The sequence below is a fragment of the Poecile atricapillus genome, chromosome 3, assembly GCF_030490865.1.
Source record: "Poecile atricapillus isolate bPoeAtr1 chromosome 3, bPoeAtr1.hap1, whole genome shotgun sequence".
Taxonomy (NCBI): domain Eukaryota; kingdom Metazoa; phylum Chordata; class Aves; order Passeriformes; family Paridae; genus Poecile; species Poecile atricapillus.
The window spans coordinates 30,027,506-30,039,755 of NC_081251.1; the positions used below are offsets into that span (position 1 = coordinate 30,027,506).

Here is a 12,250-nt window from a genome sequence, read left to right on the forward strand (position 1 = left end):
TGGCACAGCTCTGTTAGAAAAACATTCCAGTGGAACAATTTCAAAATAAAACTTTGTGGTTTAGCTCCCTAAACCACAGAGGCAGCTGCCATTTATTTTGGCTGTCTCCACCACTGCTCTGTGCATACTGAAAGTGCTTCCCAGCCCACCTTGCACAAACACAAGTGCTGCCACTTCGGTCCCTCCTCGTGTGCTCTCCCCTCCAGCGCAGAAGTGAGCTGTGTGTGTCGTCATCACCCCAGCAGCTGGAAATTTTCTAGACTCCCCTCAAAATAAAGCAAAGTAGGTGAATGGATGCCCTGAGAGATACAGGTGGGAGGGACAGAGCAGGCAGCTCTCCTCCCAATCTGAAGGCCCTGACAGGCTGTGTGGCTGTGCTCCATGTGGGTGCCTGCCCTTGGGCTGGGGGAGGCAGCAGGCAAGGCACAGGGCACTGTGCTCATCAGCCCCTCGTCACACCTCCTGCAGAAGCTGGTCAGTCTTATTTAACTAAGGGCCAGCTAATTTTGGGATATCAGTTTAGGCGCTTACTCTTGGAATGAGCACCAATGAAACTTCACAAGTGGCTCTGGCACCCATGAGGGTCTGTGCTCACACAAGAGCAGTATTTTTACTGCAGACGTGCTCTAAGTCTGGAATTGCAGGTGCTTCAGCAACATCAGTAAGTGTTTCCACAGAGGCCCTGGCCCTTTTGGGTGCAGTTTACACTTGCAGGGCAGAGGAGGGTGACTGCCTGACAGCCAGCCTTTGCCAAAGGGCAGATGAGCCGCAGCAGTTGTCTCAGGGAGCTGTAACGGAGTTTTCTGGGGAGACCAACACCCTGACACATCATGTTATTGGCTACGAGTTCAATGCCATCCCTGGATGACCTGACAACACCAACCTAGGGTAACAGAGCCATCTTAACACCAGGCTTGACTTGAGACACAGACCACATGGGAAGTCCTCCTTCAGTGTGAGAGAACCCATTTCTCCTCTTTAAGAAGAACCATGTGAGATTAGGAAACCCTTTCCAAATCTGCTGGATCCTTTATGGAGTTTATACATCTACAGTCACACCACGTGAATAACAGCTCACTAGGAAACCAGAACTGAAGCCATTGAATCCCACACCTTCAGCACAGGATAAATAAAACTAGCAGCTTCAATGTTTCCCTGCTATATTTAAACAGCAGTAGCCTGGTTTTGACACTGCTCCAGACAGTTTATGCCTGCATGATCACAGTGGATATTTTACTTTTTTGTTTAAAACTCTTTAATGTTAAAAGTGTTTTCATAGTATACATTTTTCTTCAATCAAGAAACAAAGCATGGACTTTTAGAAAAGCTGACTCTTCCCTTATTCCTCTACCATGGCCATTTTGCCACTGACAACAAAAAAGGAGAACCAGAGCCTTTAATTCCCTACTTTTAAGTGTTAATATATTTACAGATGACTATACAAACAAGCGCCAAACAGCAATTGCACATTATTAGAGCTACACAATATTTGCACATGTTGCTAAAACAATGCTGCTAAATGAAGAAGCTTTATTAGTTCAGAGTTTTGGCTGCTGTTATTAAAAATATATTTACCTGAAAGGAAATCCAAGTATTTCATTTTATAAACAATTGAAAATATAGCAGTAAGCAACATAAACTATTGCTTTTTATGTTTATACATTTTTTTTTGGCATAACACTGCCATACAGATACAGAATTATAAAATATCTCTTTATAGTGCATTACAAATCCAGAAACTGGTTACCACTCCTACCACATACATATGGTATTGGTACTACCAAACATGCACAGCATCCTGTAATTAAATACTGCAAAGAAATATAAAGAAGAGAGCAGGACCATTCATAAAAACTCACATAGAGCTGTTCCATTTTGCAAGTAAAAATTGTTGGGCTTTGGGGTTTTCTCTTTTTACTGCACTTTTTTCTTAGAATACATTTGAACAATGAAGTCTATGATATTTTCGAATTTTATCAGTGCAAAACTACGCTTAATCATCTGTTCCTGAAATCAAACTGCATAAAGGGCAAACAACCATGGAATACGTTAAAACACAGAAAAAGAAGAGCAACTAATGATTAGCAAACATGCTTCAGCAGATCTCAAAAGTATAAGTGCCATAACCTTTTTCACTGCAAAACAATAATTTTCACATGGTTAGCCACAGTAGTAAGTACATTCAGTATATTTCACAGTAAACTTTAGTTGATGAATACACCACTGAACTTGTAAGCATGGTAGAATTAAAGAGCCACATTTCTAAGAAGAGATTTCTTTCAGAACGATTTGCCAATTATCACATTTCTTTTTATCTCACAGCAAACAGCATAATGCTTTTGAAAATAAATGTAGAAGTGATTACAAGTGTAAAGCCAGATGAGGTCTCTATTGATCTCTATAGCTTTTGAACTACATTTTAGCAGTCCATTACATACAGCATGTAATAAACCTATTCTTAAAAGTAAATTTTTGCTTTTACCAAGGTCTTAACTAAGTGTACTTAAGAACAAGGGCTGAAAAGGGAACACAGCTTTCAGGAAAAGAAACAGTTCATAGCCAATGCTGAGCAGAAAGATATTACAGCAACACAATGTGCACTCCCCTTGAAAAACTGTATCTAAATATCTGTAAGTAGTGAATCTATGGTGTTGACCACAATGTGAATTGAAGGGGACCGTATATACTTAAGCCTTTTTTGACCCATCCCTCGTTTTCAGACCCTGATAACCATAAAAAGCACCTTTTGACCAGTTACTCCAATTGCAATTGGAAGAGTGAAGTTGTATCAAAACAAATGTAGAATGATGAGTATAGTTCTCAACAAACCCCAGACAGTATTTCCACCTTCTATGCAATCCCAATGTTATATTCATTGATCCTGGTAGCTCCAAATCCAGAGATACCTCACTCATGTAGGAACAGGTTTTCCATTTGACTGATTTTGCTTTCACAATGGTAAGAAGAGAATAAATCAACCCTGTTCTGCAGTAGGAATCTGAGTTCTAACACTTAATCTACACTTTTAACACTAGTTTACAAAAGGATATATGTGCAAAAATGTATTTAGAAGTATGTAAGGTAGCATTGTCACCAACTTAGGACAAGGTTCTGCCTAAGCAGACATCTTCTGCCTAAAAACAGAAGAAGCATGGGGAATCTTCTGTCTAAACAGGTATTTTGTCATTAGAATCTCCCATGGTGTTTAAAAACTGATTTGAAATAGACTACACTTCATCTTACAGAACTTTTAGTACTGTGTTCAAATGCCATAGCAATTCTTGAATAAACTGATCTGAGACAAATAAGAGATCACCTTCTCCACACAAAACATTATTAAAACATGGAACTCACAGCTACAAGGGATTGTAGAGGCTGAAAGAAACCATGAATTCAAAACCAAAAAATTCCTGGAGACAAATGGGGTCACTGTATTATTTCTTTGTTTCACAGCATCTTTTTGTGGCCACTGCTGGAGGCAGGACACAAGGCCAGAAACATCTTTGGTTCTGATCCCCACTGGCAATTCTGACAACATACATCATCAGCATGATATTGTCACACTTTTATTAATGGCAAAACTTGCTTCACATACTTGCATCTTATTCAGAAATACAGCTTTTGTCAAGGAAATTCAATATTGTATGTTTCCTGCAAAAGTGTGGTGTAAAAAATTTACATTTTCACTTAAACATATATAACTATAAATCGTGATCAGTACCATCACAACAGTAAGAAAAAGAAAGGTGTAAAATAACCTCTCAATTAAACAGATAGACATAAATTTTATTTAAAAACAAAGAAGCTGTTTTCCATTTAAATCCAGTAAATGTCACTTGTCTTACCTCATTGGATCATCCATCAACACTGTACAAAGCTTCTAAGGTAAGTAAACCTTCTGTTTATAGTACAGATATATGCAACTGCAGATTATTAGAATTATCCTGGAATAATTCAGGGAGGCTTACACTAGGTTACATGAAATATTAATGATGATTATAGAAACACCTAATACATTAGAGTGCTGCAATCTTAGAGCCAGAAACTGAGGAGCTGACCCAAGCCAGGGAAACAGCTCCCAAAGGATTATTGCACTTATTTTTAGAATCCTTCAGGATTTTATTCGAGCAACATGAACACAAAGACCTCAGACCTGCTCCTAGATATGTTGACACATGTAACTACTCTTCTGCTGTGAATGGTCTGTACCGCACACCTCATGTACCCAAGCCTCCAATCTCTACAGCAACACAGTATGAGGTACTGAGGCACACTTGTGTCTGGCATAGTAGGGCACAGAGCTGTAATTAACCTTAAAGTGCTGCATTTTTGCATGATTTGTATGATCGCCTTGTGTGTACTCATCTGTGTACTCAGTAACATTGTTTCAAATTCCACATTCATATCCCCTCCCCATAAGAGCCTCAAAATCAAAGTCACAGGTATGTGCACGTACACACTACTATCAGTTAACAGTACCAGAGGCTACTCAGATGTACTTACTTGGAAAGAACCTTCATATGGAAATGAAATCCCTGAATACTTAAGCATATAGCAAGACAAAAAGAAATTTAACAGTAAGCAAATGACTTTCTTTGCATACCCTCAGTTTCTGAAGTAATGGTTAAACAACTATGTACTGGCATCTATGAGGATACAATCATTTCAACACATATATATACACTGTATATATACTGTAAACCTGAAAACCAATACTTAGAAACTTCAAGCAGGGGGTGCTTTGGTTGCTAAGGCCATGATTCTGTAACAAAAATGCATACAGTGCACCCACTTGATCCTCGCAAATCTCAATGGGAGGCTACACCGTATGATTGCCCTGCAATAAATCCTTTTTTTCAGTACTTGCAAAATCATAAGAAACAATTCCTCTATGAAAAGAATAAAACACTGTCACATTTTACATAGAGCAGAATTTGTTAGTTAAAGCTGAAGTGTCCCATGGGAGTAATTCTGTTGATAAAGCTGTAAAACAAGGATTAGAGAGTGCAGGAGCCCACCTGACACAAAACCCCTCACTTACATAGTCCCTATAGTTATTTGTAGGCAACTGATATGCCACTACTCTTCTATTAAAACACAGAGAAATATACTGAGTTGTAGATAAAAAAAAAAATAAATATACAGGTGTAAGTACGAAAGTTTTTGACAATATTTTCAAATACCTTGGCCCCTTAATGCAGACAGCTCTGTCAGATTAAAAGTATTTTAGGTACTTAAAAAAAAATCAAACCAGTAAGCATGTTTACGTGAGAGATGTGCCATGACAACAGAATACTGCAGAGTAATCTTCTTGATGCACATCCCAAGAACTTTGTTTAAAATCAGAGCAAGATTTTTCTTTTTTTTGTTCAGTAGACAAAAGATCTCCTGAGGTCACTGATGTTCAATCAAATTACACTATAAATACAATAACACCTCTGGCATCCCTTATTTCACTTCAATACTCCACATTTTCTGTACAGTGTTTCACATTAATACTGAAATTCATAAAATGAAGGCTCTGTGTAGCTTCCTATGCTACAGTTATGTTCCTTATACACAGAGTATTAATTTTCCCTATGGTACTCAAAAAATAACTATATAAGAACAACTCTATGAAGTTTGCACAGTTAGGCACTCAAGACTGAAACAGTCATAGGCAGAAAATGAAGTGTCCTCCCTCTGCATACGTGGAGGGGCAGAGTCCTTAACTACACAGACCAGTTTTATCACAGCACTTCCTTCACCTTCTGTTCTGAAGGTCAGAGGCAAACACAAACAAGGGAATTCCAGTTCATGTCCAGGGAACTATGAAAGGCTTCTCAGGATCTTTCTGGCCTTAAAAATGTGGTGGCTGGAATTCTTTGGGAATTCTCAGACAGACTTAATGCCTACTTGAATGATCCATGTTACAAAAAAAAAAAAAAATAAAATCCATGTATATTCCTTTCCTCACAAGTTGGCACAAAAAGAGAAATACATCTTCCTTCTTCTCTGCTTCTTTAGAATGGAAAGAGCCTACTCTTTTTCCAAAGGGACCAAGATCCCTAACTGCCACTCTATTTGATCCCAAGAATCAGCGCTACCCAGAGAAAAAAAATGGATGAGGAATTGCCATGATGGGCATTAGCAAAACAGAATACAAAACATTTTGTCTATGATCTGAAACCCCTGAAAAGTTCATAATTTAGAGTTATAAGCCTTCAATAAAGTCCTGTAGCATTTTGACACTCAAAATGTAGTGAGCCTCTTGCCTCGTAACATTTAATAAGACATACATTAAAGGCAGTGGAGAATATGTACACTTTTAAACAGAAAATACATACAGAAGTTTCAGAGTATTTTAGGACTGTAGGAAGTGTGAATTGTATCTGCATTCATTTTTAAGACATATTCTGCACAACTAACGTGCCGGGTACTAATGTTTGACAGTTGAACAGCAGAAAATCAGAAGACGCTACTCAGGGAGAGCAGACAGTTCTTCGGCAGAAGCTGGGAAAGATCTTAATAGTGAAATTCCTACTTGATGGGCTTCAGCCCAGCCAACAGACTGGCCTGCCTTAAGTTTCCACTGATTATCGAAATAACATAAAATTGTAAGAAACTTATGAGAGCAAAAAGAGGAAACAGACAGCTGGAAAGAAGCATCAGGCCTGCCTTTGTCTCTGAGACCAGCAACAGCTGACTGCATTGTGCAGATTCTGCCCAAAACTGGCCAAGAAACATTGAAGTTCAAGACCCAACTTGACGTGCCTGCTGCCCTTTTCTCTGATGGCTTTGCTGATCAGGGAAGGTGTTGTGGTAAAGACACTGCATTTCAGCTGTCCAGAAGCTTTCCAGGTGATGAACCCAGCTGGGAGAGTTGTCTAATTACAGCTGATTCAACAGAGAGCTTTCAAATGGAGATGAAACTTTGAGAGAGCAAAGTGATCCATCCCCCTAGATTAGTTGTAACAAATGAGTTAAGAGAAGGAAGAATTTAACAGGGACTAAAAGAAGTCTAAAGTGCAACTCCCCTTGTATCCAACAGCTGTGGATACAGTTCCTTTGTAAGTTAAAACTTTTATTCGATGTACAGTGATTCCCAGATGTACAGGACATGATATATGCTATCCATCGTTAAGTACCTCCAACAAAGATGCTAATCTAAAAGATACTGCGCAAATACTGCTATTAATCATGACCATAGTTCCTAAAAAAATTACCACTAGGGTAAAAAACTGTATTTTTGAAATAATTTCTAGTGATTCCCTAAATGGAAAACAAAAAGTAAACGTAAAGGAAGCTTTAAAATTCTAATGTTCCAAGGCTTTTGAGTTGTTACACTTTAATTTTATTTATTTCTTTTTAAATACTGGCTGAATTTTAAAAAGTAGATAAGCTTTTCTGTGCAATCTGTCCAGAAAAGATAATGAATTTCTTAGTTTTCAATATGCACAATTGTTTTAAAGAGACACACCTGCCTGCCTGCTGATAAACTGAGGGTGAAAAAACCAAAATTCATTAATCTAACAGAAGCCTAATCTGATGCATTTGCAACAAGCATAGTCTTGTGAATTTACACTAGATGGAAATATCAACCAAAATGAAGAAGCAATGAATACTTTGCTTCATTCAAAGTGAAACAAAGATTTTTTTTAAACCTCAGACTCATAGTTTGAGCTCATCCTTAGCTTTTGTGGTGGTCCCCTCTGAAAATGTTTCCTTATCAAGGTTATCTTGGAGATCAGCTGATGTATCATTTGAAGAATTCTCCGTGTTACATTTATCTTCCTCTGTAACGCCTGGGTGATTTCCACAGTCATTGTTCAAACTGTCATCATCTTTTTTGGAATGAGAAACGTCCTCCTTTCTGTCTGAATTATCATGAATTTCTTCTGATTTTGAAAGCTGACCAGTATCATTGTCACTGTTCTTTTCACTGTTCTCCCTAACAGCATCACAGTTCACTTCTTGTTCATCCTGATCATTTTCTTCCCCATTTTTTGTGAATTCTACCTTTCTTTCTTCAGTTATTTTACCCGCTGAGCTTCCACTTGCCGATGTATTCTTAGGCTCTTTCTGTTTCTTATGCTTAGAAATATGACTATTGGGAATAGAAACTGGAGATGCTGGCTTTTTATTTGCTTTGCTTCCTTCTGACTTCTGTTTTCTTGGGGGTCCCCAGATAAAATGCTCTGAGGGTGTATAATGTTGCTGGGCAAATCTCAGCAGTTTCCTCCTTTCTCTTCGGTCTCTAATAGTATACACAAAATATTCTAGAGCACTTTGCTTAATGTTGGGAATGGTATCTTCTACAAGAGCTTCATGCAGAATAAATTTTACCAGGGGAGATTTGAAACTCTCATATCCAAGTTCACCAAGACTTTTCAAAATTCGAGTGATTCTCAAGTAGTTATGTTGAGACCTTCGAAAGAAATAGGTAGAAAAATTCTATTTAATCAGAAAAAAAACCACTTTACAAATACAGAACGGGAACTGCAATTCCTCAGTTCTTTTTATCACTTCAGGTATATACTTCAGACTTCCTGTATTTTAATTTCTCAAAACTGCTGAAGCTTACCAGCATCTCCTTAGCTAGGATGTTGTGACTGAAAATTAATGTTTGTAGCACTGGGGGAGAGGGCTGAGAGAAAATAAAATCAAATGTGTACTGATTTTGGTTCCTTCTGCTATATGAGAAGGGCAACAAAGCTGGTGAAGGGTCTGTAACACATAAATCCTATGAGGAGCAGCAAAAGGTAATGGGATTGTTTATTCTGGAGCAACAAAGGCTCAGGGGAGACCTTACTGCTCACTACAGCTGCCTGAAAGGAGGTTGTGGCAAGGGGAGAGTTGGTTTCTTGTCCAAGGCAACAAGTGACAGTACAATGGGAAATAGCCTCAGGCTGCACCATGTGGAGGTTCAGGCTGGATATTAGGAAAAATGTCTTCTGTGGAAGACTGGTTAAGCATTGGAACAGGCTGCCCAGGGAAGTGGTGGAATTGCCACTCCTGAAAGTGTTCAAAAGATGAGCAGATGTGGCACTTAGTGCAACAGTTTAATGGATATGGTGAGGTTTGGTCAAAGATTGGACTCAAAGATCTGAGAGATTTTTTTTCCCAACCTTAGTGATTCTATGCTGTTCTCTTTTTGGGGAGAAAACCCAGTCACTTTGTAAATGTAGTGTATTTATGGTGCAGCTACAGAACAGGGTTCATTGCACTTCACACAAGTTATTTAAAAGCTGGGTCTCCAGTCTAGACTAGCACCTGTACTGATACAGTCAGTGCTAGAGGAAAAACAGGCATCTCTGGAGAGTAAGTCCCACTGTTGTAGGAAATATCTAAGAGAAAATGAACAAATTGCCTTCTGGAAGTGCTTGTGAAAAGGTCTTTCCCTTGTAAAGCACACCTTAGTATGCAGTAAAACTTTTATGTTTGAATTTTAGATGGATAAAATTACATAAAGAAAGTCCCAAATCCTGACTTAAAACTGTAGCTTTCACTGGAAAGAACAGGAGTGAAACCACGAAGTAATGTTTGGGCTTCCTGAAAACCTGTTTTAACTGTGGCCTGAGTCTGAGCTCACACCCATATTGGCTCATACAATGTTTAAGTAAAATTATTAACAAATTATTCCTACTATTCACCTGGATTCATCAGCAATTGTACCTACAAGCTTTTATTGTGACAGGAGAACAAACTGCTGCAAGAAAACAATCTGCAGCTCTAAGGTCTGAGATATTAGGAAAGTGAGCACAAGATTTGAAAAGAGCTTTTGGCACAATTAATCTGCATGAGACAAAACTCAATGCAAACTTAGGATCCACACTATACCAATGAAAAGCAACTGATATAATTTTCTGAACATTGGGCCAAGGTTTGACATAACATGTTTAAGCTTTTCCAGGTCAGTATTTCAGTTAAAAATATTTAAATACAAAGTATTTCATGTTTTGAGGAGGGAGAGAAATCTTGTTACTTAACTTTCATACAGGTGTGGAGAATTTGATCTTTCTCAAAAAGAAATGTAAAAACAAAGATAAGCCACTTGTTTTTTTTCCATGTAAGAAGCAGCACTTTGGGATTGGGTGAAAACAAATTCAGTACCATGACAAATTAGTTTGGAGCTAGTATCTTCTTCAGCACCATCTAAAGTTGTGTTTTCAAAGAATTCAATGATGTCAATCCAACCGGTAATGGGTGAGAAACACAATCAAAAAAGGGGAAGGAGTAACATACAGATAGAGGCATAAACCAGGCATCAACTATTTATTTTTCCTTTTTTTTTTTCCTGGCAGTCTTTGGAAAAAATATCTCTGCTTTCTCTAGAAAACAAAAGCATAAAGAGATTCTATAGCAATTCTAGCAAGTGAAGTGCATGTCATTACTTACTCATTCAAATGCTGAAATCTTTCTTGCCAGTTAGCAGCTCGTGCTACGTTTCCAGTTTTATCAATTAGTTTTATTCCAAAAAACTCCAACATCATTTTGTAAGCCAAAAGGAATCTTCTAATTGCTTCTTTTGTTTTCTTGAATTCCTAATGGACAAAGAATATGGCCAAAATTCTAAGTGGCACTAAAGCAAGTACTTCTGCATTGTATAAGACAGCTCTACATAACAAAAAGCAGTTATGTATTTAAAATTACTGTGATGGTTTGTATGGAGATCAATTTGTATTACCTCAATTTCATATGTAGTTAATTCTTTAGCATAGAAGTTCAGACCTTGTTCCCTCAGTGGAAAAAGCCTGTTAAAAGAATAAGTGCATTATGGCTCAGTATAAGAACATTTAATCGAATTAATGCTTTGAAACAGAAATAGGTAATAATTGACCAACCACTGTATGTAAGTGTGGTTATGCTCCAGTTTTTCATAGTCTCCTTTCCATTTATTTAGGACTTCTTCAATATAAACCCCTGCATAAAAATAATTTGAAAAAATGTTAGGTAGCCATCAAAACCAGCACTCAGCTACATAAAGTACATGCATGTTTAAATAATGATAGAACATGTACTTTGTCTTTCACATACATATGTGAAATAAGGCCTATTACAGCCATAAATAAATTTTAATTTAAAACTAATTTACTAAAACTTAATTAAAAATAAGGTATTTATAAAATGTCAATATAAACAAAACCAGCTGACTTATACTGGGTTACTAACAAGTGAGGGTATGTGACAGCAACCTATGTAAAATATATCTAAGAGTTCCCATGGGATCCCTTTATCACATGGACTGGGAATTAACAAACTGCTTCCATAAAATACTGCACTGTGAATTACCTGTCATTGCTTTTACAAGACAAAATTCTGCAGCTATCCATTTATCTATCTATCTATCTATCTATCTATCTATCTATCTATCTATCTATCTATCTATCTATCTATCCAATCTTCTAAGCCTCAGCTCTCTCATACCAGGAATCTCTCCAGCTTCAAATACCATTATGATTGGAAATCTTTCTTAATTAATGGTGGCTAAGCACTACACTGAGACTGTGCTCATGAAATTCAGTCAAGGGCCAGGGCACTTTTCCAGGTACTACACAAAGTACATAAAAACCTTGTTCCCAAAGCCGTACAGTATCTTTCCGTGAATGAGCACTGTGTTCATCTGTTTCTATTCTGAAACCAACAAGAGCTGCACAGTGTCTCTCAAAGTCAAATAGCATAGGAACAGCCTCAAAAACCCAGAGCCCCATGTATATAGTCTCCTACTATATATTTAAGATGCCTCTTTGCCCAGTGAAAATTTCTATTTAGGTCTCAATGGCAAAGGAGGACACATTTGATACTTTTATTTAAGAAGTGAAGAAAGCAGCTAGTCGAAGGGGCTGTTAAGTACGTGGGGTTTCCAGTGTAGGAAAAGGACCTTGGAAAGAGGATCTTTCACCATTGCTGCATTGAATCCAACCTATATTTCAAGTACTGGAAAACGTGCTGCTCAGTCCCAGGGCAGAGAGACAAACAGGCCAGCTCTGATCTAGAATCACAAGCTAAATCTGTAGGTCATGGAACAAAACCAGATCTAGTATTGCACCAGAAATGTTTTGGGTTTTTTAAACAACATTCTCCAGTATTTCAGTCCTTAACCTAAGGACTAGTTAAGGATAGCTAAGATTCCCTCTGAACACTCTCACAGATCCACAGACTTGGGTCAAGGTGGTGGTTACTCTTTTCCATTCTCAATACAAACTTGTGCATAACCAGAGCTCACAGCCAACAACGTGTCAGCCTCCATGGCTTATCAACTACCTTTGAC

General features: G+C 37.9%; 1 protein-coding gene across 10 annotated transcripts in view; it reads right to left on the reverse strand.

The window, feature by feature from the left end:
• Positions 1–1,510: 1,510 nt before the first annotated feature.
• OGFRL1 (opioid growth factor receptor like 1) overlaps positions 1,511–12,250 on the reverse strand; it is an 88,198-nt gene continuing 77,458 nt past the window's right edge. For 9 of the 10 annotated variants that reach the window (XM_058834155.1, XM_058834154.1, XM_058834160.1 and 6 more), the window contains 4 exons: positions 10,824–10,902; positions 10,667–10,733; positions 10,378–10,523; positions 1,511–8,407 (listed from right to left, as the gene is read on the reverse strand). In XM_058834155.1, coding sequence (XP_058690138.1) covers positions 7,651–8,407; positions 10,378–10,523; positions 10,667–10,733; positions 10,824–10,902 — 1,049 coding nt within the window. In that variant the 3' untranslated portion in view covers positions 1,511–7,650. Of the gene's footprint in view, positions 8,408–10,377; positions 10,524–10,666; positions 10,734–10,823; positions 10,903–12,250 lie in introns of those variants that run through there. The other variant, XR_009277122.1, reaches the window with a different exon arrangement.